At 37.5% G+C, this 26,823-nt stretch overlaps 2 protein-coding genes and 1 long non-coding RNA gene across 16 annotated transcripts in view; 1 reads left to right on the forward strand and 2 right to left on the reverse strand.

Annotated features, from left to right (window-relative positions):
* LOC146450029 (U7 snRNA-associated Sm-like protein LSm10) overlaps positions 1–26,823 on the forward strand; it is a 139,733-nt gene that overhangs the window by 72,131 nt on the left and 40,779 nt on the right. Inside the window, exon 4 of one of the 3 annotated variants that reach the window (XR_014860400.1) lies at positions 1,497–1,619. The exons of 1 other annotated variant lie outside the window; for it this stretch is intronic. The gene's annotated coding sequence lies outside the window, so the exon portion shown is untranslated. Of the gene's footprint in view, positions 1–1,496; positions 1,635–26,823 lie in introns of those variants that run through there. One more of the 3 variants, XM_085100872.1, reaches the window with a different exon arrangement.
* On the reverse strand, positions 4,326–6,535 carry LOC146450032 (uncharacterized). The gene is made up of 2 exons (XR_014860411.1): positions 5,148–6,535; positions 4,326–4,586 (listed from the first exon to the last, which is right to left on the reverse strand). It is a non-coding gene; the product is annotated as an uncharacterized LOC146450032 (long non-coding RNA).
* The window catches only part of LOC146450033 (uncharacterized), a 77,309-nt gene continuing 57,227 nt past the window's right edge, over positions 6,742–26,823 (reverse strand). For 2 of the 12 annotated variants that reach the window (XM_085100814.1, XM_085100813.1), the window contains exons 9-11: positions 12,431–12,526; positions 11,595–11,696; positions 6,742–9,086 (exon numbers count right to left, since the gene is read on the reverse strand). In XM_085100814.1, coding sequence (XP_084956940.1) covers positions 7,105–9,086; positions 11,595–11,696; positions 12,431–12,526 — 2,180 coding nt within the window. In that variant the 3' untranslated portion in view covers positions 6,742–7,104. Of the gene's footprint in view, positions 9,087–11,594; positions 11,697–12,430; positions 12,527–12,715; positions 12,809–17,936; positions 19,098–19,478; positions 19,554–19,851; positions 20,023–22,337; positions 22,472–26,823 lie in introns of all 12 variants that reach the window. The other 10 variants (XM_085100815.1, XM_085100816.1, XM_085100818.1 and 7 more) reach the window with 9 other exon arrangements.

A 26,823-nucleotide genomic window follows, 5' to 3' on the forward strand; every position in this document is an offset into this window, starting at 1 on the left:
GATTTATCTTTTTTTTTTTTTTTTTTTTTTTGGTGTTCTTCATCATTGCCATTGTGAAACAACCCCATTACAAGAGGATATCATTAAACTTACATCCGGTGTTACATCCTATTACATTGTGTTACATCCGGTCAGCAGTCGTGCTTCTCGGACTTCCGGCCTATGCGTTCAGTTTATTCACCACTCTTGGCTTGTCGACTAACGCAATATCTGACTCGATTTTAGCCAAAGACGTTACTTTGGATTGTTCAAAGGCATGCATTTGCTTTGTACATTGATCTCGACACATTTACTTTACTTCCTGGTTGGATAATATTGATGAATTTAGGTGCTCGACGGCAGAAATCGCAAGTATTACGACCATGTTTTGGACCTTGTCAACTATTCTTTGTCAAGTGTATGCGGGCTACTTGTATCATCATCTCTGGTCTGAAACACGGCAAACTGGATATTCGGTGGGAGTAACTGTTAGTCTACGCTAGATTTGGTAAAAAAAAAAACGGAGCGTGCGATGGAGAGACACTGGAGAGAACCACGCGACGAAAGCATCCTGGAGAAATTCCCAAGACCTTCAAGGTAGGTTTTGTATCAATTTATATTTCATCAAATTTGGTGGCCAAAACCTTATTTACTAAATGTAGGTAGCAGACAAGATGATAAAAGATACTTTTGAAGCTGATTTTCTCTCTCTAAAGCCTGTTTGAGCCAAATACTAGAGCTCTCAAAATTACCAATTTTGCAATTTTTTGCAATTTGTCCCAGGTGTCTTCAGCACCCATGGCCAGAATATAGTTTTCCCCAAATTGATTTTATGATATTTAGAAACGTCAATATCTGTGTAATCGCTGCTGTTAATTTGGTTTATGTGGAAAGAGTATTTTCGGAGAAATTACGAATATGGTTGTGCTTGTTTTTCCTGCTTGTCTAAATGGCTGACAGGGAACATAGTAGGACGAGCATTTTCTTCTTGTTTATAAAACCCAAATTATTGTAACGGCGAATTTTATAAACTGGGAGAGTGGTTCTACCATCTGTATGAATTTCATTTGAATTGGTTCACATGCACCCGAGAACCAGACTCGTTTACTTTTACTTTTTGAGAATGGAACTTTTGCTCAAAACATGGTCCTAAGGCCGACGTCATATAGTGTGGTTACCATGGCAACGATACATCTGCCGATCCAAATATGGTTGTTTTTGTTTATCCCCCAAGGTAACCTACCTCCACACAAAAAATGAAGGGGGGTTAAAAATTTTCATTTCCAACTTTGCTTCACTTTCCTGGAGAATTGCTCTTAATCTTATAAGCCCCGGCTTTCTTTGAGATTTCCCCGCCACAAGTCATTTTCCTAGCTGTTTTGTTACTTTTCTTTTATTTGTAGTTGTCACTTTTTTGTTATGGATGGATAAAAGTTGCTTGAAACACTGAAGAGGCAATACATGTATGTCTAAAGTTCATATCTGATGCTTATTTTTTTTGAACTTCTTTTTCTCAGCTACAATGTAACTGTTGCAGATGTCTTGCTCTTTCTGGCTGAAACCCTCAAAAGAAGATTCTCTCTCGAGTGACATCTCAGGGCAGCATAATCCTGCCACCAAGAGGAGCACATTCTATCCACAGAAGCCTTGCAAATGACAAGCAACCTTGCAAACAATCAACCTTTAATCAGCCTGCCACTTTAATCACTTCATCTCTTTCTTATGTACATAAGTGTACAGAAGGAAATAAAACCGCCCCAAGTTATAGAGGCCATTTACTATAAGAAAGGCTCTTAAAATAAGAATAAGAAGCAGAATACAAAGATTAATAAGTAAAATCCCTGCAAACAAGAATGATGCACAATTCATCAAACTTGAATGCTATTATGCAGGAATTAAGAAAAACAGTGTCAGTAAACAAGTTTAAAATATTAAATTTGTAAAAGAAAATGGAAATGGCAACACTGACATCTTTGGCAATAATTATTGAATTAAGAATGTAGTGAACTGATAAAAGGAAATTCTCCTGGTTTCTCCACATCTAATCCAGACAGAAAGAGACATTTTTAAAACAATATTATAACTGTAAAAATTCTTGGGTGCTGATTGGCTTATAGCTGTTGTCTATAAGAGTACAGACAATAACAATGACGTCAGATGTAACAAGTGCACCTTATCGATGGAAACTTGGCAGTGAGTTTTGACATTGCATTTTACGGCACCATTTTATGGTGTACAAGAGTGTAGACCATAGAAAACTGCCATTGATTTGTTTAATATACAAAAGAAACTTTGTTTACAGGTCCATTAAGTCACATGTAAACTGAAAATGAAAACATCACATTTTAAACAGGCACTTGTTTATGACCCCAACCCCCGTCATACCTTGTTCTACTTTTGGGGAAATTTTCCATAACGTCCCCTTCCCCCCCCCCCCCCCACCCCAACAACAACTACAACAACAACAACAACAACAACAAAAACTGCTGAAAAGTCATGACCCCCACAAAATCATCATAGCCACACCTTCTCCTTACTGCTCTTAGTGATCAGTAAGAAACCCTCCATTCAGTATATTTGAGAATTCCCCCTCACGATCAAGACAAACACAATTAAGAGCGGTCGCATCACATTTTGATCTAAAGGGAAGATTCTCTTATACAAAAGGAAAATCGCTTAAAGACTTACGCAAACTTGTAAAACCAAAACTGAAAAGGCTTTTATCAACACAACGGACACACGGTGGGAGACGCGCAGGTCTGTCAACCCAATTTTAACACACAGAAATGTGGTTAAAACTGCCAAAATTCAGAAATAACAGATACTTTCTGTAGCGTTTACGAGTTTTAACAGTTTTAATTTATACCTGAGTGTTCAATTTGATCACGAAAATTTTGGTAAATTTTCAGATCTTCGCTTCAATCTTGAGATCTTCGTTTTTTCAGCGGTGATCTTCGCCTCTTCGATTTCTTCGGAAATACCCATAGAGAGGCTCCCAGTTGGATAAGGCACTCTTCAGGGTCTAAAATATACTTCACGTTTAATGTTGTCCAAGGTTTTCGTACACGCCTCAACTAGACAGTGGTTAGAGTGTGCATATTCGCTTGTACACGAGAAAATGCTGAAATCTTTGCACAGATTGAAACTGTCGGATAGTGACTTAGTGACCGCTGGATAAAGTTATCCACCCTTTGAACAACTGGGGCCAGATGAAAAGAACCACAGGAAAGTAGCGCTTGATATCTTTCCCTCAAGCGGGCCGTACTTTAGGATTTAATCCACAGACTCAAAAATCTAAACACGACATGAGTTTCTACTTCAGCAAGGAAAGGATTAAAAATCATTAGATTAAAAAATTTTAGCGTAAACTTGTCACCCATAGTAACATTATCAATAAAAACAACACCTCCACAATGTCACATTTATTGTAAAGCTATAAAGCTCCGTACATTTACATTGCTATCAAAGTATCCTTTTCCATTATTTACAAACAATATTTTGGCCAGAAATGTTGAGTCTCTAAAAATGAGATTACAACTTTTATTCTAAAACTAAACATACAAAATGAGTTGTTTTGATCTTTTTAACACTTAGTTTTCTTTGTTCCAATGTCATAAGTTTGGCATGTACCTCAATGCAATATATACATTCTACATGTTACGTGATATATTTATTCACAAAATAAATTTCAAAAAACACAGAGCAAACAGCATACGAAAGAAACGAGTGTGCCTTCTTTGAACTCTACTAACATTTGTCTTAAAACAGAACTTTCCCTTGCTAACACAGTTTTCTCTTTCTCATGTGCTTTTCCCACATGGTCATAAACGCTTTAAACATGATTCCGTAAAAGGAGGTATTTTTACGCGGTTTATGAATACACGCCAAAAAGAACTTGGCAAGTGTACAGAAAAGCCAAAAAGAAAATTGGGAGTAACCATGCATTTTTCAAAGATAATCATAACAATGTATGGGATTTTTCCAACTTGAAACTTAAGGACAGTGCCTACTTTTGTTACTGCGCATACATTCTGTTTATCTCAAGATACTCGGATTTGCTATGAGTCGTGCCTACTTAACCAGGGATTTTTTTGCACTGTTTAAAACTATGTGGAGAAAGCAGAACTTAGCAAGTGTTCTTGGTATCCAAAGAGAAAATTGGGGGTAACCATGCATTTTTCAGAGATGATATCAGCTTCAATTCAGAAAAAAACACCATACATTCCTTTATATTTCACTGCTTTTTGGAAGTATTGTTGCTTAATTATCTCTAAAAAAATGTGTGGTTACCAACAATTTTGGATTCCAAAAGCCCTCTGCTTTGTTCATTTGCTTTTCCTGCATAGTCATAAACCGCGCAAAAATAGTTATGTATTAGTAGGCACCACCCTCACCACCGCTTTTCATTGATACGCAACCCTCGAATAAAAACTCCCGCGAGCATTTGGCGCTCTTGTTTTCAAAAATATGGCGGCCACTGTGTAGCCTGTTCGTTCGACGTGGTTGCTTCTTATTCTTCAAGTTTACGTTGGCGCGTGGTGTATTTGCTCGTGCAGGGGCTGAGTGCGATCGCTATAGCAAGACTTCTGAAAGTGGGGTTCACATTTCTGGAGAAAATTACCCAGTCATTATCCAGCCCGGACTGGAAAAGCAAGTAAAATAAATAAACAAGCCTGCAGTAGATGACATTGATCGCCTTTTATCATTTACTGCACATGATGTATTGTTTATAAGAAGAGTGACTGAGCAATATCCAGAAGTGTACGAAGATGAAATACAGGGATGGCTCACTTCAGTACGCAAGAGGAAAGACAGTCAGTATGGTTTTCCATCAGTCGATGCTCAACCCCTGCACGAGCAAATACACCATTCGCCAACGTAAACTTGAAGAGTAAGAAGCAACCATGTTGACCGAACAGGCTACACAGTGACCGCCATATTTTTTGAAAATAAGAGCGGCATTCCTATAACACCATATAAGGAGCGCATGATTGACGGAAGCAAATCACCAAATGCTCGCCGGAGTTTTTATTCCAGTGTCCTGTATCAATCAAATCGGTGGTAATTATCTCTAAAAAATTTGTGATTACCCCCAATTTTGTTTTGGAATTCAATAACACTTGTTAAGGTCTTTCTTTCCTGCATAGCAATAAACTGCGCAAAAATACCTGTGTCTTAGTAGGCACATTCATCCTTAAGAAATCAGTTTCTAGGACCATCCTGAGATGAACAGAACATGCACAGTAGAAAAAGAAGGCACTGTCCTTAAAATTGAACCTGTGAAAAGTAAACAAAACAACAAAACAGAAGTCCAGGCCACTTGGCCATAGAGCACAAATAAAGGCTGATAGAATTTATATATCAAGTAAGTAAATATAAAACAGCAGTTTTCTCAGTCTCGTACGTGACTCATCAAAAGTCACAAACAAGCTTCAAAAAAAAAAAAAAAAAAAAAAAAAGAAAATGGCATAGGGATAAACCCAAAAGATGACTGATTGGCTATACCGCCTCTACATATGAACTTGCTCTGTGTTTTGAACACTAAATTAAAAAGACACTGATTCTTAATTAAACATCTGCATAGCTTTCACTCCGTAAAAACTACACTCTTACATTAAGATCTTGCACAAGATAAACACAAGGGAAAGATGACAATGAAAGCCCTCCTTATTGGAGATTCAAGTATATCTTTTTGATCCTGTTATAATAATTTGGGTTTCAAGTCCACTTTCAATGTGGGGGAAAACAGATTTTTATGTAAAGCTTCTGACTGACAAGGATCCAAATTCTGTTCCTGTCTCGTCATTGGTTCATTTTAAAACGCTGTTTAATTCAAAATGGCGGACATGCGAACTGCATAGAAAACAGCTTATTTTGCTGCTGTGCTCTGATTGGTTCATTTTGATCCAAAATGGTGGACATGCGTACTGCAGAGGAAACAGATTTTGTGCTGCTGTCTTCTGATTGGTTGATTTCGATCCAAGATGGCGGCTGCACCTGCAGCAGAAACAGCTCACCTTGAACTAAAACAGTTGGAGTTTTACAGCGTTTGGCGTAATTGTGTTCAAATGTAGGATTCATGCCTCTTAGACGAAAAAATGACCATAACTGATAACTTTTTCAAGCAGCATTGATGGAAACATAAGCTTGGATGTTTGTATGGGTAAAAAAGTCTGTGTGGAGTTTAATAAGCGCTTTGTGGACTATTCACTTCTTGAAAAACTGTACGAAGTTGAGCTGGAGAATTGAGGAATTTACATGTAAATTAGCAATGTTGGAAAGTGGAACAGAAAAGGATTAAAACCCAACGAGTTTAAGATTGACGTCTGACTTCAAGCTGTTCCTGGTTTTTTAACCTTGTGTACAAGAAATTTTTTAACGGAGATAACAGTTTTTAACAGTGATAAGCTTTCTTCACCATCTTTTATTCTGTGTAGGTGAGTTTTGAGATGTAATAAAATGTGTTTGTTTGCAATATAATGTTTGTTAATTATTTCTTTGTCCACAAACCGGTCTATCTGATTATATGACATAATTTCATCCTTCAATTAATATTGGTAATTGAACTGAGGGGAGTGCAATTTGGTCTGAAATCATACGAGTGATTTCAAAATCAAACGAGCGCGCAGCGCGAGTTTGATTTGAAATCACAAGTATGATTTCAGACCAAAATTGCACGACACGAAGTTCAATTACCACTTAATTTCATCCATTTTGAAATAACAGAGTATCATTGTCAATATTAATATTCTATTTGTGTTACTTCATTTCCATTTTGATGGGCTAGAGAAAGGATGCGATTTAGAGCAAAAAATGGTGCAATTTGGGAATAAATTGCACCATTTTGGACCAATCAGATTCCAAGGATCACCAGTGATTTCAAAATGGATGTAATTAAGACAAAAAGCATCCCGCATTGAACCAGATTTCTTACAATATTAAATTTGCACCAAAAAGCATCTTATCTACTTTAGTAAGATGTTAATCAATCTTTTATTGTCGGCTGGAACTAACGTAAGATTTCAGTTTTTACGGAGCACTTACATACTTTTGTTATTGGAGATTTAAATTAAGTTACTTTGTTTCAAAAATACAGATGAAAATTGCGCTTAAACTTTGACGGCATTAAATTAAGAAACCGATACGGTCACCATGTGCTTCTTTCAGTTTGTTACAAACAGGATCACTTATGTTATTGAAAGACAAATCCAAGTATTCCAGAGTATTATTATTACACAACATTTCACAAATCTTATCAGCGCATTTACTGTCGAGTTTATTGCCAGACAAATACAAGTATCTCAGAGTATTATTATTACACAACCCTTCACAAATCTTATCAGCGCATTCACTGTCGAGTTTATTGTCAATCAAATACAAGAATCCCAGAGAATTATTATTACACAACATTTCACAAATCTTATGAGCGCATTCACTGTCGAGTTTATTGTCAGACAAATTCAAGCTTCTCAGAGTATTATTATTACACAACCCTTCATAAATCTTATCAGCGCATTCACTGTCGAGTTTATTGTCAGACAAACTCAAGTTTGTCACAGTTGTGTTCTCAGTAAGCATCTTAGCAATGACATCACACTCAACATAACCTAACTTTCTACAAAGGACAGATACACTTTGAACTGTCAGAAACTTACCGAAAGTACGTGCCAAATCTAAATGAAAATTACTACCTTCTTTTTTGCATTCATTAATGCACTCCACTGCAACAAAAAACTTTTCACTACTCTTCTTGAAAGCCTCCAAACTCTTGTCACCTTGGTCAGTGTGAGCCGCCAAACTCTGGATAAGAGCCGTTGCTTTGTCTTCTGATTCTTCCGCGAGTATGCCGCATGTAAACAGCAGCACTTGTTTGAGGTCAGCGTGCTCAGAGAAATATCTCTCGTCAGCAGCTAAATCTTCAGGACTCATTTCTCCACACATAAGCTGGCAACAGAGATAAAAGGAAGCAAACCACTCTTCAAAACTCTTGTGAACAAACGAGTACTGGGGATGCGGTTTTCGTCTGCTGCTTCCGCGCTGCCATGACAGGAAACCGAACCCTGGGATGTCATCCGTGTGACTTTCAAGTTGATTCTTCTCAAAAAACTTCTTGTTTTCAAGTAGAGCATTCCACGCTATCAAGCCAAGCTGTTTTAGCTGTGATTTGTGCTCTTCAATGACATTTTTACTCGTTTCTGGTAAGTTCTTCTTTTTCTTGTACCTTCTCAGCACATCCTCTACAATCTCCCAGTAAAGTTTTGTTTTACTTTCGGGAAGCTTGCCATCCGAGTCTTCACAAAGAAGGCAGATAAGTGCAGTGTTGAGGGGATTTGCGATCAGTTCTTTTAGGCTTTGATCTTCCTCCAGTTTGTCTAAGAGATTTTGGGCCGTTTTTGCTCCCTGCTCTCCCTTGCCTTCAAAGAATTTTTGAATAAACTCACTGGCATCAGTTGAGGTAAATCCTTCTATTTCCAGTAGCGTGTCACAGTATTTCACAACTTCAATGCCAGCCTCGTGCCGAGCTGTAACCACAAGGGGACACTTATGGAGCATTGTACTTTTACCTTTGATGATGTCTTGTAACTCTGGCAATTTACCACTCGGTAACTCGTCTAATCCATCCAGGACCAGCAAAACATTAGACTGATTGTGTTTAATGAAGTCGAAGAATTTCTCTCGCTCTTGTTCTTTAATATCTGAAGGCAGGACTTGAGCGGCAATGGCGTCCTGAAGGTTTGAATTGATGTCACAACATCTCACCAACAGAACCAGTTTAAATTTCAGAAAATCTTTTCCTGCTTTACCGGTGGCCCAATCAAACGCAAGTTTGTTGCAGTATGTTGTTTTCCCCATACCAGGGTCACCCTCAATTAACACTGCCCTTGGGTTGGAGCAGCTTTCATGTGGTTGAAAGATAGCAGACATTTCCACAACCGTTTCCGTCAATGTTCCTCTCGTTTTATCCTTGTTGCGCATTATGAGCCGGGTGAAGATTTCTTCAAGGGAAAAGAAGAAATTTCCTTGACACCAAGGCAAAAGATCAAGGTATTCTACATCTCTTCTGTACAGTTCACGTATTGGGTCAATATACTCTGCCTCCAAACCATCTAAAAGTAAAAAAACAATTATTAGCAAAATACTATGTCGGGTTTCGTTTAGACTCTCCACATCTGTTTTTGCTTTACGGTCAGTATAAATTGCAGACTGGATATTATAGCCTGTGAACAGGCTCCCAAGTGGGGTATAGGGCGAAGACAAAAATCAACAGTTTTTTCCATGGGATAAGCTACAAAATATCAAAAATTTTCGCGGGTTTAATTTTCCTTTGGACTGGATTTAATAATGGACAACTACGTAAAAGAAAGACATTTACTGTCTGGATGCTGCTTTTTTTTGTTCAACCTTCTCTATTAATTTTTAAGCGTGCCTCTTGTTACGAAAGGAAGATTTGCACAAGTCAACTCCTACTGAGGAGGTTTGGAGTTAGTCTCTTGGAATTGAACTTTTTCTTCAGTTTCAGTTGATATCAGGGTCTCCAGCTTCTCACTGATGTTTCTAATATCACTTTTCATCTGTTCGTGTTCGAGATCATCTCTGCCGATTTCTGGGAAACAAACAACTTTAAATTTGTTGCATTCAAGTCAATTTAACTGGGAACTAACTTACAGTAACTACTATATTCTCGGTTTTCACTGTCACGCCATTGAAAAAAAAATTGAAACCATTCCATGAATGAAGTCAAGAAATTGACCTGGTATAGAGGATAAATAAATAAGGCATTTTTCCAAGTGTCAGGTCTGTGCGGCATTCCGTACTCGAGTTATTTGAGAAAATGTTCCACATAAATCTATAGAGCTTAGTATGGAGACGCCATGTTTGTGTCCCTCTGAGGGGCACAAACATAGCGGCCGGAAATAGGAAAAAACATCTGGAGTTCACTTTTGCCAGAAAAGATGTTTGTTTGCCCTTGTGAATTTTCGAATGTTTAGATTAATATTTCTCCTCAAACTTAAATTGTTTAGAATGCTGAAAATCACCCGAAGAGTCATTTTTAAGATACGGAAAAGCTCTGTCACGGCCGTCCTCCTGATGTCACGCACGATGGAAACTCGGAAATTGAAACTGTTCTATTTTCAAAAGGAAGCACGACATCAAGCTAAGAAATTGTGAACAGACATATTTTTAGGTAATCTTTCCTTGAATGAAGGTAAAAATTTTGTAGGCCTCCCGGTTTTGAATTCTAGAATTTGGTGACGTCACGTGAAAACCAAGAATTGTTGCTATGAAATGTCCCTATATGTAATCATCAATTATCTAATCAATCAAAATCATCAAAGATTCCAAGAGGGAATCGAGAGCTTGTATTTCAACATAAATTTTGATCCTGAATACGACACATTTTTTTTAAAAATTTAATTCGACAGGATCAAGGAATATTTTTTTCTCTAACATCAATTATCTTGATTGGAAACCCTAGTTGTTTGGACCATCTTTTTCAATTACAGTGGAACCTGATTAATATGGACACCAAGGGGACGTGCCAAAGTGTGATCAGTATTATCTGGGTGTCTGCAGGCTCAGAAAAAAAAATCATGGACTGATAATAGAAATTTCTTCAGCAACAAAACGTTGTTTAATTTCTTAACGTGTCTGCAACTGTAACAAGTTCAAACTAAAGAAACCTTACGCTCATTTATCATATCCTCGGACTAAAAGTGAAGTTAACGGAATCAAAGAAAACTTAATCAATGACTACAATAAAAGGGTAAAAGACCCGAAAGAGACAGAATGATCAAACATGTCACGCCATTTAGCTACTGATTTTAGTAATAAAATCGTATTAACTAAAAAGAAATCTGTCATTATTGTAAACAATTAATGTCTACATTTTGCATAATTGTGACAATGAAAATAGTCACTCAGTGCGCAGATAACCAGTGTCTGTGAAGTGGGGTTGACGATGTAGGAGAGTTTGTCGCTCGGGACACAGAAGAGTGTCCGTTGTCCGTAGTGAGCAAGGTAATTTTAGAGGAAATATGTGACCTTTTCATCGGGACAAACAAAACTGTCCATAATATCCGGGTGTCCATACAGAAGTGTTCCACTGTCAAAGGTTTTAAAAGATTTTTGAGTAGCAACCATATTTGGCAAGGCAGATGACCAGAACAGAAAAAGGCTTAAACTCAAATGATTCACACATGTAAAAATTGAAAATACAATAGTGCCAATAGTTAAAGATCCCCAGTGTGCAAAACGTGATGTATCAATTTTTTTTTTATTTAGAATATTTATAGAAGTTGATGTATAAAGTACAATTATATTGATCCATTTCTTTCAGTAGCGAGCTTTAGGGATTTTTCTGTCTGTTGCAATGTTGGAGACTGGCACTAGTTCCATGCATGTCATGACAATTTTTTTTAAATCCATCTGTTCACCCTAGCTCATATTTCACCAAAAAAGCCCCACAACAAAACAAAGATTCAGAATCATCCCTAAAAATCACCTAGCAACAACCCTTATTCTGTAGTCAAATTGTCCCCCTACTAAATCCTATTAATTTTTCAATTATTGATACAAGAATAGATAGAGTTAGAAGTTAATCTATCGGAACTGACCTGTATTCCCAGTTTCAAATGACTTCAGGGTACCAGCTTCCAGCTTCTCGCTCATGTTTCTAATATCACCTTTCATCTGTGCAAGATCATCTCTCAGGATTTCTGAGAACAAACAACTTTGTTATGTTCAAGTCAATTTAAGTGGAAACTAACTAGTTTCCATATTGTACGTTGCTATGGAAACTTCCTCATCATCAATTACCTTGGAAACTTTAACTTCCACAAAAAATCTGCTTGGACCATCTCTTTCGATTAAAAGGTTTATATTTAAAGATTTTCAAGTTACAACCATACTTGACAAGTCATGTGATCAGAACAGCAAAGGCTTAAAACTAAAATGGCATGCAAGTGAAAATTAAAAATACATTACAAATAGTTAAAGATCGCCAGTGTGCCAAACGTGATGTATTGATTTTTTTTTTAGTTAGAATATTTATTGAAGTTAGGACGTCAGAGCACAATAATTATTGCTATATTCAACAATTTTCTTCAGTAGCCAGTTTTATGTTGCGAGGTTGGGGACTGGCACTAGTTACATGCCTGTCATGACAATCTTTTTAAAATCCATCTGTTCACCCTCAAATAATTTTTTTCAAATCCATCTCTTCACCCTCATATATTTCTTTAAAATCCATATGGTTTCCTGCATATATTGCACCAAAGAAGCACCACAAAACACTGCAAAACAGAGTATCGGAATATACCATCCCTAAAAATCACCCAGCAACAACTGTTATTCTGTAGTATAAGTTAGTCGTCCCCCCTTAAAATACTAAATCCTATTAACTTTTCAATAGATACACGATAGAGTTAGGAGTTAGTCTCTTGGAACTGACCTTTATCCGCAGTTTCAGATGACTTCAGGGTCTCCAGCTTCTCGCTGATGTTTCTAATATCACTTTTCACCTGCTTGAGATCATCTCTGACAATTTCTAGAAGATTTATTTATAAATAAGTTTGTAAGCTCAAGTGAATAAAGCTAAACAATTTTATGTCCCCATTCAATATCAAAATTGATGAAAAATTACTCAGTATTTTTACAATTTTATTAATTTTTCAAATGATAGGGGAGCTATCAATAGATACAGGATAGAGTTAGCAGTTAGTCTCTTGGAACTGACCTTTATCCTCAGTTTCAGATGATTTCAGGGTCTCCAACTTCTCGCTGTTTCTAATATCACTTTTCACCTGCTTGAGATCATCTCTGACGATTTCTAGAAGATTTATTTATAAATAAGTTTGTTGTTCAAGTCAATTTAAGCTAAAGTTGATAAGCTAAGGCTAAACAATTTTATTTGTCTCCCATTCAATATCAAAATTGATAAAAACTTACTTAATATACATAGGGGAGCTAGAGTGGGGTTATAAAACACTCCAACCAGATACAAAACCTTAGCTCTGAACTTATATATGGTGATCAGTATATTTCAGACATAACTAATCAAGGTACATCGATATCAATGAGGAATGGATGGGTAATCAGCTGATTAATTATTATTACTCATTGATTTTTTGCTGATAATCAATGAGTAATCAATGACTTGTCTAATCAAACAAAAATTTGTGTGGCCTTTTTGCTAATACATCAATGACATAATGGTTACTCACTGATCTGTTTATAGTCATTAATATTAACTATTACTCATTGGGAAATCCTTTGCAGCAGGCTAGAATTGACCTCACGTTTTTGAGAAATACCGTTGCATGGAGTGGAAAATGATGCATTACATTGATGATAATAGTCGAAGTTTTAGTTCTCAAACAGAACAGCCAATCAATAAAATTGTGACAGCAGTGACGTATTCAATTTGTTTCCTTTTTTTTGACATTTGATTATAATACCAGATAAAATAACTTAATAATTCATTTGTATAGCCATGAATACAATGATACCCGAGTGATTAATCAATGCAATTAAATGTGACATGTTAATCAATGACTTATCATTGGCCCGACAGTACAGTTGGGGTTTACCTAAAACATGGAATCCGGAATCCGGAATCCAGAATGAAAAAAACAAAAATGAAAAAATTCGTCGACATGAAAATTTCAACGAAGGTTTAAGTCACTTGGGAAACAGTTTTTACAGCTCTTGAAAAATCAGTCAGGAGCCCAGTGAAATTTTCAAAAAATTGCCTAAGATTTCAATTGCTGCAGTTAAGCCTATTGTGTTAGTATTCTAAGACAGTCCCTTTAAGACAGTCCCTTTGGAGCGTAAAACTTTAAAACACACCAGAACGACACCTATCTATGTTTATAAAATCAAATACACGGAATCCGTAAATCAGGAAAGACTTTATTTTCTTTCTATTTTTCTTTTTCTGTATAACTTGCCGTATGCTGACTGGCTTGTGGGTAAGGGATTTTAGTTCTTTCGGAAAAGCTAGGGGAGAGAGATGTGTACGATTGGTGGTGTTTTGACAGGTACAGTAGGCAAATTAGCGCATTCACAATGGTGACGATGGAAATATATCTTTACACATGTCATAACATTGTGACTAACATATGTTACGGTTCAACAAATTGTTTGGGCATAAGGGTGGGAATGGGGCTTAAAATATTTAGACTTATTACCTCTAAATCAAAATCAATAAATCTACGCCTTCCAAGGTATCTGAAATTAGAGGATATAAAATAATTTGTTATCTACATCCTGCTATTGTGATTACTAAATTATGGGAAAAATCGTTCTCAGGCTCCTGAAGTTCTTACTGTATTTCAAAAAAGGCCATCGACATAAAACGTTTCCTTTGTACCGGCAGCTTGACACTCTTTTGTAAAAAGGTGCATAAATGAATACATGCATACATGATTGAACGTAGGAATGTATGCTGGCAGGCATGACAGAACCACGAGCGAGTGAGTGAGCGAATTAAGGAACGAAGGGAATGAATGAATGAACAAACAAACGATCAACGGACGGATGAGTTGATAAATTAATAAATAACTTTGCCCGCTGTCTATCCAGGGGCCCGTTTCTCGACAGTCCCGGTAACTTATCTGGACCGAAATCAAATATTCAAATGAAAATCTCAAGAATAAAAGTGCGGTCGTAGCTAACAAACCAGTCCATTTTGTTTTGTTAACTGATAGTTTTATCACATTATCTGCAAAACTATTGATACCTCGACCTTGAATATAAACAACAACAACTTTCCAGGCCCGTTAATTATCGGGACTTTCGAGAAACGGACCCCAGGGTCAATAAATTCGAAGCTTTTTTTTAGATGAAATCTAAGCCACCCCCATACGAACTTGTTTCAAGACTTTTTATATTATTATGCAAAGACAGTGAGTCTTGCGAAGAGTTGATGCGTGATAAACGCAACACTGACTCTTTTCTCTAGTTACGTTTCATTGTCTATCTACGTGCTATGGCAGAAGGAAACGTTATCGAGTAGGAAGAGGTGTGGAGGTGTTTAAGGGTACGTTTGAAGATTGGGAAACTTCATTCCATTTTGTTTTGTTAACTGATAGTTTTATCACATTATCTGCAAAACTATTGATACCTCGACCTTGAATATAAACAACAACAACTTTCCAGGCCCGTTAATTATCGGGACTTTCGAGAAACGGACCCCAGGGTCAATAAATTCGAAGCTTTTTTTTAGATGAAATCTAAGCCACCCCCATACGAACTTGTTTCAAGACTTTTTATATTATTATGCAAAGACAGTGAGTCTTGCGAAGAGTTGATGCGTGATAAACGCAACACTGACTCTTTTCTCTAGTTACGTTTCATTGTCTATCTACGTGCTATGGCAGAAGGAAACGTTATCGAGTAGGAAGAGGTGTGGAGGTGTTTAAGGGTACGTTTGAAGATTGGGAAACTTCATTCCAAATGAGTGGCTCAACTGCCTAAGCAATTGAAATCTAAGGGAAACTTTTGAAAATTTCGCTGGGCTCTTGACTGATATTGCAATTGTCCAAAAGCTATAAAATCTGTTTCCCAAGTGACTTTAACCGTAGTTGAAATTTTTATGTTGACGAATTTTAATTTTTTTCATTATTATTATTATTATTATTATTATTATTATTATTATTATTATTATTATTATTCCGGATTCCGGAATCCAAATTCCGGATTCTGGATTCCGCGTTTTAGGTAAACCCGTATAGTTGAATCTTTGAGTAACCTGTTAAAGCTGGGTATGTCAAAAATATGTTTTTAAAGAAGAGCTATTTACTGTAAGAAAGTAGTACAAAAGTGAGAAAACATCGACTTGAAAACATCGACTCGAAGGAAGTTAAAGCACTTCCCTGCTCCGGCCTAATGAAACAGATGATGACATCAACATAGTTGTTGGAAGTCAGGTGCTGAAAGACATTAAAATGCCATCAGGCTAATGCATGCTTTTGAATTTTGAAGTCTGTATCCTGCTCTGTGCATTCTTTTTGCGAAAATATTTGCAAGGTCATGATTTTAACCTCACAATCTTTATTTGGCTTTTTTTGAACAGAGATTATAAGGGTGAATATATCCTCCCATACTCTCTGCCAAACAAAGATTATTATCATTCAATGCATTTTTTTCTTCCTTTTCATTGGCTGAGAGTAAACCATGTCAACTGCAAATAACTGCACAAATAATGGTCTGCTCATGTGCAATACTGTCCAACTGTGTTCAATTGCTGCTTATATAATACAGTCGAACCTGTATTAAGCGGCACCGTATTAAGCGGTCAGTTGTCAAAGTCCCGAAAATTACTTCTCTTATTTACTGTAATCCTGACCTGTATTAAACGGTCACCTCTATTAAGCGGTCGCGGTCACCCAAAACTAAGTCCCAACGAGCCTGATTTTTATTGTCTTGACCTGTTTTAAACGGTCACTTTGTAAAAGGAAACCACTTAAATATGGTAACAAGTAGCGTGCAAGGCAATTGAGTTTCTAATTAGCTGCACAATCGTGGCGTTAATGTTTTACTAGTCCGTTTCAATACCATGCTCTCCTTTGTCATACCATTTTATCGCCGAACTTTCTTAACCAAGTAAGTGATGTATTCTGTACAACCTGTATTAAGCGGTCGACCTGCATTAAGCCGTCAGTTAGCCATTCCCCGAGGGTGACCGCTTAATACAGGTTCGACTGTATTCTGCTCATGCATAATTGAAACAATGCTCTTGTGTGATGGCAGATCGCTTATAAGCTGTCAGAGAGTGATTTCCCAAATATAATAATTATGAAAAACAAACTGGGTGATCGAATGATAAGACTTGGTTATTGCAAAAAAATTGTGATTTGTATAAAGCGGTTTTCAATTGAGGGTGGAATTATCCCCGGTTGTGCTAAAAGGTGGCCTGCAGCCCCATCTACAGCTCACAGCCCTGCAGACCATGGCCCACCTCAAAGCCCACGGAATTTTTTTTTAATGCCCCCATCAAGATGGCTGATACTTACCGTGACAGACTGGTAACTAGCAAAACAACACCCCCCTTACCCAAAATTGCACTCTGGTTTAACCTAATTCAGCTCAGGTAACACATTGTGGTGTGGTTGGCGTCTTTATGTGGGGTTAGGATATCTATAGCCAAAAAATTGCTGATTGTGGCAGCAGGTTGTCGGTAGTCTTAGTGGTAAGGTTCCCTCGTGGTTTCCTCATTCGACTTATCTTTTGGTTATTTCTTTGTCTAACTTAATAATTAACTTAAAAAGAAGCGAAGTGCATGATTTATAGTATCCGCCATCTCAAATTAAAGTGGCCATAAAAAAAATGCCTGGGCCATGAACTGCGAAGTGGGCCGTCGGGCCGTGGGCTTTGAGGTGGGCCGCAGGCCATGGGGCAGTGAACTGTAAAGTGGTCCACAGGCCACCAGGCCACAGGGCCGTATAGCTGGGCCGCGGGCCGCCTTTTAGCAAAACCTGAATTATTCCACGTGTGTTTTCTTGTCTAATTATAAATATTAAGTGATTGGTTAGCAAAATTTGCACCACTTTTTTAATTAATAAATGAGAAGCAAAACCAAAGCCAATCATAACTTGCTTGAACCTGTTTTCTCGTGCACGCCACAGATTACAAGTATTTGCTTTGAATTCTGATTGGTTTATTGCACTCTCTGTTGTTGGTTTGTTGTATTTGGCCAAAGTCATTACTTTGGTTTGGTCTTAGGACTCTAAATAATATTGACAACCACACTACAACAACATGGATTGGGTGCTTCACGTTTAATTTCCTGGAAAACTATTTCTGGTTTGGAACTAATGTGCATATTTTTCAAATTTTACCCTTTTGCAATTAAATTCTTTGCAATTTTTAGGAATCTTGAAAAGGAAGTTTATAGATAACCTCTAAAATCTTAAAGAGACTTTGATTAATTACCAAAACAAATGAGTTATACATACCATGAGTTAATCTATCCATCCTATCAAAAAGATCATTACGCTGTTTGGCCCAACCGTATTTGTTCTCATAGGAAGTGCGTAGAACTTTAGCCTCCTCAAGTCGTCTTGACCTGTCTTTATCCCACATTTTCGTGATGGCTGCAGCCCATATCTTGGGATCCTCTGAGTCAATCACAAATGATTCACCATGCAGAACTTTGCTAAGGGCTTCTCCAAAACCTGAGTTCTTACTGACAAGCACAGGCAAACCAGCTGAAAGGGCCTCAAGACCTGTCAGTCCAAAGCCCTCTGTTCTAGAAGGCATGACTGCAAGATCCACCTCACAAAATAATCGTTTCAAGCTCTCACGGCTGTTGACAAAACCTCTAACCTTCAGTCGATTCGCAGGAATACCACAATCCAATAAACGTGCTGCTACTTCCTCGTGCTTTCCCTCAGGTGCTCCAACAAAAACAAGATGGGTGTCGGGTAATGAAGCAACAGCTTTTCCTGCAATGTCAAATCCCTTCAAGGCAAAATCTTCAGCATCTCCACGGCCAAACACAAGGACATTACAATGCTTTCCCTCGTTGGGAACCTGTTTAACACTCACAAACTCATCAAAGACACCAGGAGTCAAGTCGAAAATAGTTTGACCTTTTTCACACCCACGAAGATATGAGCTAAAGGCCTCGCTCAACTTAGGCCCTACACCTACAACAAAATCAGCCATCTCGCACAGCTCTACTTCAACTTGGTGCTTTTCTTCCCCTTTTGAAATAGGATTTGAGTAGGATTTAAACATTCCAAGTTCCTCTGGATCTGTGTGGACTACTTGGACCCACCTGCACTTGTGAGAGTCTCTTATAACTTGTGCCTGGTGACCAAGTTTCACTCCATGACCGACGACAATGTCAATTTGTAAATGTTCTGGTGGAAAACTAAGCCATTCCAGCTCATCATAACCTGGCCGCCGTCTTGCCTCAATGATGTTTATGTTGTGGTTGAGGGCTTCCTTCTTCTCCTGCTCACTGCATTGTGGTACAAAGAAAGTGATTTTCGCCTCAGGGCACTTGGCCAACTGAATGGCTAATTCTCTATTTATGGTGGAAAGTCCTCCCTTGGTTGATCCCCATTCAGATGCCAAAATGGTGACTTGACCTTTCCTGGATTCTTGCAATTCTGGTGGGGTGGAAGACATTATCAAGCGCAATAATTTGATTCAGACATTCTGGCAACATTCTGTTAACATAAAGGGAGTGGGAATCCTCAGATTTTTGTGCAGGGTTTAATTTTATGACTGCATTCTCCAAATCCTTGCTTACCCTCTTAAATTCATACCATTTCCAGACCTGGTCTGTAGAAATTCAGCATGCCTATTTCTGTGAAATCGACACCTTTTTTCTGACTTTCTGACTTTTTTTCTGACTCAGCAAATTGACTGTCAGAAGGTCTGATCTGTTGACCATCGACACCTAATTAACTGTGAGCACAATCTCTGCTGAAACTTTTTTTCATGGACAGGATCATTGATTCAGAGGCCTCAAATTTCTGTCAACCTACCTTGATGCGCAGCTGTTGACATTTGCCTTGAAAAGGCACCACTTTCCACTCGTTTGTGGTCTTCTCTGTTTTCCTCTGAGGAAAAGTTTTTTTTACTCACATTAGCTGGCCATAGGGATTGAAAACAAAATGAAACATTGAAATATGAAATATTATGACATTTAATGTCATAATATTTCATTTACAAAACACTTAAAACAACCACAGAAAATTTTACCTAATTTAGTTAATTTTATGTGGTAGGATGTGCAGTTGGTTTCTGCATGATTAATTCATTTTTGTAGATGAAAGTCTTGTTTTCAAAATGTTAACAACATGTAAACTGGAACGTTGAATAGGTTTTAAAAAGTATTGAAAATCTTCAGAAACTCACCTTCATCCTCAGTTGAAGATGTCCTAAACTTTGCAAAAATGCTTCCCATCTTATGAGTTTCAGTCCAGTAAGGACACTGTGAGTAGCTTCCTGAACTAGGCCTCCAGACTGGTAGCTGAGTGTAGATGTATATTCTGTTTCATCAACTGAGTTGATAAAGTAACTTAGCCACTGTAAAGAGATTAATAAATAAATAAATAATCTTTATCGAGGATACCTAGGTCACAAGAAATCATGGTTTACAGAAGAGCCTCAAGATTGGCATATTAAGCTCAAGCCCTTCCTCAGAGCAAATTTGCTTCGATAAATGGCTAGCATTCCAAATGTCAACTCTTGAATCTCCTCATCATGCATGACCAAATTACCTTATCAACTCTGTTGATAAAACCGTTTTCTAAGCCATACACTTGCACAGTTTTTCTCCATTTTACTGATCGACTGCTTCATTTAAGAAGATAAAGGAGCTGAAAAGTTTGATTTGCACTACTTCTTCCTGCGACATCAAAATGGTATGCAAATTTGTTGCACATGTTTCGTAGGCTAGCTAATTGACCGGAGTAAATATATTAAATTAGAGCAAGATAGGACAGAAATATGGGATCGGAAAACATTGAATGGCAATCTTCAATCAGTCTGATTTGTTTTAGGGACCAATATGTGATGTTTGGAAACATTCACGGGCTCCAGATGTCAAGTGTTTGTGAATCGGTTTTGATCTCATAATAATTTTCCTGACATGAATTGCAAGCCGCAACTATTGCACGCATATTCGATCTTCCTTGAGTGGGAAAGAGTTTGAATCAGAGCTTGAAACTTAGAACAAATAAAGTTCTTTTCTTCGTCTTTTAAGATATGAGATTTAAATTACATACCAGAAACACTTTTATTTTAATGAAAATAGGCATTAGTTTCAAGGCCATTTTGAGTAGCGTACACAAATCTGCATGCTTGAGAAAGCAGCCAGCGAGTTTGGAATGTTTATTGTATTAATTTTCTTGTGAGATGGTTGGTCTAGGTTTGAGTAAAGTTTCAAGTTCATTGGGTTATTTTACACCGTGAACGGGGCTTCGTCCTTTTACCTAAATTTTCGCAGATTTCATCGGCCCGTGACCGCACCTAGGCCGCATTTCAAACTCTTGTAATTTTCTCAAAAAATAAAATACCTTGGAACTTTAAAATATGATTTTCGAAAACAGGTAATCCAAGGGTATCTTCAGACGAAATATCAGAAATTTGACCAAGTGATCACTGAAATGCAGTTCTCGATTCTTACAGCCCGCCGTAGCCGCTCTTAAAACATTAAATGAACTCTATCCCTTGACGCACACTTCGTTCTCCAAGAATGTTTTTGAAGCTGTTCAAAAAACTCGCAGCACGTGTTTTATCGGGTCTTAAACCACTCAGCTGTGCCTTGTGGTTTTAAATCCCGATAAAACACTGCTGCTCATGTTTAAAAGGTAATTTACTCAGCCCCCCATCTGCATTCAGGGTTTTTAAACCCTAAAAAAAGCATGTACGTTCCTCAATAGAAAAATGCTTAGATTTCATGATGTGAAACATAAAATATATTTTCTTCAATTTTTAATTAGCACAAATGTATTCAAAGTCACAACAAAAGTAAAAGACCTTTGCCCTATAAATCAATGAATCAAACACCAAACAAAAGTCACACAAGGCAATTCACTCATCTTCACAATCACACAGGGAAAAGCAATAGAGTAGACGAAGCACCGGAACCTCAGCTGGATGGACTAAATGATCGTGTAATTACACAGCGAATAATGACTCTAAATATTATTATAACATAGCCCATCCTAATCTAATTCCTATTGGCATCATCATGGTACATTTCTCAACATACGCACGGCCGTGCGTCCATCCGATGACGTGTGCAAGTCAGATGGGGGAAGCATGCGCGCGCTGTGTTATTAAAAAACTTTTACAGAGAGACAACACCATAAAAAATGTATATTTGTACGAGCTTGAAGCTTAATGAAACGTTAAGATTAAACCGATATGAGAAACCATTTTCGCCTTTTTTTTTGTACAGAGAATTTTGTAATTAATCGGGAACCTGTTTTCCAGGAATTATTTACTTTATTTTCACTATGTTATAAAAAAATTGGTTCATGCTTTATAACGAGTTATGGATGCACTTGGGAAGTTTGGAAAGCACTCAAGAAGCTAGAGTTGCTCTCGGCTACGCCTCGAGCAACTCTTATGCTTCTCTCTTGCTCTCCAAACTTCCCGCGTGCATCCATAACTCGATACACGCACGCTAAGCATGAACCAATTCTCAAGTGATATTGCTGACAGTAATTCACCTTTAATCATTATGGAAACTTAGTAACAGAATATAGTTTTGAAAACAGACAGCCAAACTTTTTGAATTCCAAAGTGACATATAAGCTTACCATACACAAAATGTATACACAAATATTTCTTTGGTAAATTTAATCATGCACACTCATAAATTGCCCTAATACCTTACTTAGCAAGAAGCTACACTCTGCACATCCCAAGAAAGAGCAAACGTCAATCTGAAGGGGCGTTACATTCCTGAAACAAACACAGCAATGAACATGATGCCTTCACACTGTATCAAGGCCAAGGAACAAGGCTGTGTGATAAAAAACCACTTAAAATTAAACTGAGTACACTGAGTAAGCCCCGGGAGATGTTTTAAATGCGCTAGGTATTTTTTAACAAGATGCCTTTAATCGGCATTACACTGAATGCTTAATGTAGCCCCATTTATTCCCAATGATATGTTTCGCAGATATTTAAAAACTATCCTCCCTTCTAATAAGATTAAATTTAGAGATACGTTTTTTTCGCTTATTTTTTTAGTCAACTGTATCCTCCCTTCGCAATTGAAAGAATTGAATGGTTTTATTTAGAGAGACTGCGTGATATTCTATTGTTGTGTTACTGGGAATCATACCGGGAATAACTCTGCAATAACGTCGTGACCCCGCTGAACTGGTCTGGCTTCCTCCACGTTAAATTATTTGATCTGTTTGTGAAAGCGTTGTTTCTTTGCTATGAAATCTCCCAATTTCCACCGTTTCAACTTTCGAGTACTACCTAGAAGTTATTATTTCGATTTACCGCCTGAAAAACGTTTGTTTTATTTCTGAAAACGGCAGATCGGAGTCTGAAAATTCATACATGTGGCCGCCATTGAATGAAAACAACCTCCTAAATGGTAATTTGCATTGACGTCACACAGGTAGAGATGAGTGGTTCCCCTCCCTGGTGATAAACGCGCTGATAATGGATTTTGACTGGGCCGTTTTTGTTGGAAACAATCAGAACAATACATCCCTTCTGGGAGAGGGCAGAATTTAATCTAGGTTTAATGAATAAATCAAATGATGATTTGACACCACAAAGGAAGGGATGAGTGGGTCCCCTCTCTCGTGATATGTGCCTAAATAATAGATTTTGATTGGGTCGCTTCTGTTGAAGACAATCAGAACAATACATCCCTACTAGGGGAGGACATATTTTCATGCATAAATTAATGTGTCGATTTGTGGATACAACGAAGAAAAAAAAAAGATACCCGACCCAAACCTAGACACGGCCTGCCCTGAAGGGCATAGCTCCTCATGAGAAACCACAAAGGTAGAAGAAAAGTCTGTATTTTCTTTCACTGTGTTCTGAGCTTTCCTTAATTAAAGGATGTTTTTATTTGCGCTCTAGGCATAAAGTCATCAACTGGTCATGCTGTTCCATCCAAACAAGTAGCCGGAGATTCAAATACACTTTGGAACCTCAATTTTTTTTATCTGGGATGTGGAGTGGAATTCTACACATCATGAAGCCAAGCCAACCATTTTTACATGAAGCACACTGTTGCTCTTTTCTTAACCAAGCAGGTGACTTTGACAAATCCCATGAATAACTCTCCGACATCATCGTGATCATTTATATAGTAACAAATTTTAGCAAAATAATTATACTTGAAGATGTTTTTTTGAACTTTCGGATGCCTCTCTGTAATCATGAAGCTGGGTCCTGTTATAAAAAATCAAAGGCTCCTGTGAGCCAACTCGTGAATGCAGATGACACATAGTAATTGAAATTTAGACGGCTACGGAAACTTCCTCAAAAGCTAAAAGAAATTATATCTTTGCCCGATTATGTAACGAAAAATGACCATTCTTGTACTATTAAAATGATTGTCAAATTATTCTGTACAGATTGAATAAGCCGATTATTCTGATGCGCCGATTAAAAAAAAATCATGTGTTTTTTTTATTCAAAGTTCATAGGAGCACGCCATGTGCAGCTACGTCATGCAAATTCGTGTCCCCGATAGTCCGGGGCTACTGGATTTCGCGATCGGGGTAGTGGATTCTAACCATCACTTGCCCGATGGGCAAGTGAAGTTTTTTTGGGAATTAAAATTACAAAATTACTGTAGGGCACGCCGATCTCACAAAGGGAAATATGTTCAACAAAGTATCGCATTACATTTCATGCCCGACATAAATGCGTGAAATTTTTCCTTTGGAGTTCAGTCCACGCAATCCTCAAGTAAAAATAATGAACTATGACAAGCTCTTGCTAAATAAGAATTATTTATCGACCGCGTCCTTTTGCTTTCCCATAAATTACCAGTTGTAAATTTCGAAATAGAAACATTTTTCCCCTGTGAAACCTCTATGAAAGCTGACAAGATCTTAAAGTGTTCATTTCACCAGAAATTTGCATAATTTTGTTTACGACGTCAATGATGCGTGACATGGCACGTTCCGCTTTCGCGTGAAAACTGACAAATTAAATTATTTTTAATTAAATTTCTAAATCAAATTATTTTTAATTCTTAAAAGAAACCGCACTTTGTAGAAAAAAACGAAAAAAACCTATAACTTTGCTCAGATTCAACGAAAAATCTCCATTCTTACACTGAAATGATTGTCAAATTATTCTCTACAGAATGAATGAGAGAATTCTGACGCGTTGTGAAAAAAAATTTTCACGTTTTTTTTTTCACTAATTGAGTTTACGACCCCGGACTTTCTGAAAAACTGATAAAACTTGTAACTTTGCTCAGATTGAACGAAAAATCTCCATTCTTGCACTAAATGATCGTCAAATTATTCTCTACATATTGAATAAGAATTTCCTGATGCGCCGTGAACTATAAATGTCCGCGTGTTTTTCCCACTAATTGAATTTGAAACTCACTCACTGCGCACGCCCGAAAGTTAACGACAAAACCGACTGATCGACCAAGTCAAAAGCCAGCTATCGCTATAACTCGTTCATTGCGCATGCGCGCATTCACGAGTTAAAAAAGGACTCCTCCTCCATTCTGTTACAAATGCCCTTATGTAATCTGACAGAACAGGTGCATCGTCAATGAGCAACGCTATGTCACGAGCAACCCTCCATGCATTTCTCTTCATTCTTTCATCTTCGTGATTTTCACGGTCAGCTAGTGTTATCTTCTCAATTTCTTTGTCTGATTTGTTGTGACTTTCCGCAGGAGATTATAAGGGCAGTTGCAATCAATTTGTATGGTGTAAACACTTTTTTTTTCTCAAAAAAGAAGGTAGGGGGCTAGATTCTCAAAGATAGCACATTGTGTAAGTATTTGCATGGAATATTAGGATGATTTCCTTGGAAAAGTAAACAACCATTTATATATGTGGTTTACAACATAAATTACCACTGCCTTCTCTAGAGTCATGCAGTAAATATTTGCCATATCCTTTTAATTTTGAATAAAGGATTTTTGAAAGTGAAATTTATCATTTAATTATAATGCAAATGTCATAAAATGTTAAGACTCCAGAAATGCTTGTATCAGCCATTTTAGAGGAGGTTTTAAAGTTAAAGAAAGGTAATAGGGGGAAGGCTGGGAGGGGGGGGGGGGGAGTGGAGTAATGGTATTTTACCATGATTTGAGGGATAGCTCATGGGGGGGGGGGGGGGGGGGAAAGAAAACAATGCATTTAGAACATCAGGGAAGGCTTCCAAAACGTGAAAGGGAAAATTTTAAAAGTCATCATAGTCCCACATCTGCATAAATTATGAACCCTCCCTTAATCACAATAACTCATTCACGGTTTTTAAACCCTAAAAAGCATGCTTAGATTTCACATTTTCATAACATGCTTGCTATCCCTTCAATTTCTCGCTGATGATGTGAGACATAAACTATATTTTCTTCAATCTTTAATTAGCGCAAATGTATTCAAAGTCACAACGAAAGTAAAAGACCTTTGCCATATTAAACAATGAATCAAACATCAAGCAAAAATCGCTAATTATTTTTCACGAAAGGCAATCTACTCAGTTGACAAGCACCGGAACCTCAGCTGGATGGACTTTGATCGCGTAATTACACAGCGGATAATGACTCTAAAAATTAGTGACATTATAACTGATAAAAATTTACCTTTAATCAATGGAAACTTGGTAACGAAATATAGTTTTGAAAACAGACAGCCAAACTTATGCACCTATCATCGTCCATCCCCTGGGGTGGGGGGGGGGGGGGGCAAATACAACCTTGTATGGGGACTTTATGAGAGATTTGAACGATTATTTTACCCAGGAGGTGGGGGAAATGAGGGAGGTTTGGTTTCCAAAAGCCTTGCACCACGGGGAAAACAGGGGACTTTGTAAACAAGTGACAAGTCTGTGCAACTCTTTCGCTAATGTTTTTAATCTATTGTTTGCCTGCAAATTCTGACCACGTGACCATTTAATTGTAGAGAATATACTTGACTCAAATAGTCGTCAGTATTGTGATAAACATTCTGTGAAAGTCCAAGCCAACATAGCAGAGGTACAACCTGAAGAGGAGAGACCCTGGGAACGAGGTTGGCAGTGGTAATGTGTATTAGCACCACAATTTTTCACATAATATTGATTAGCGGGCCGTGCAGCAAGATGAAAGGTTGAAATTGTGTGAAAACCATGTAAAAAATAACCTTTTTTGTATTGTAGTTT

The sequence above is a fragment of the Pavona decussata genome, unplaced genomic scaffold (genome assembly GCF_977016875.1).
Source record: "Pavona decussata unplaced genomic scaffold, jaPavDecu1.1 SCAFFOLD_510, whole genome shotgun sequence".
In the NCBI taxonomy this organism is placed as follows: Eukaryota; Metazoa; Cnidaria; class Anthozoa; order Scleractinia; family Agariciidae; genus Pavona; species Pavona decussata.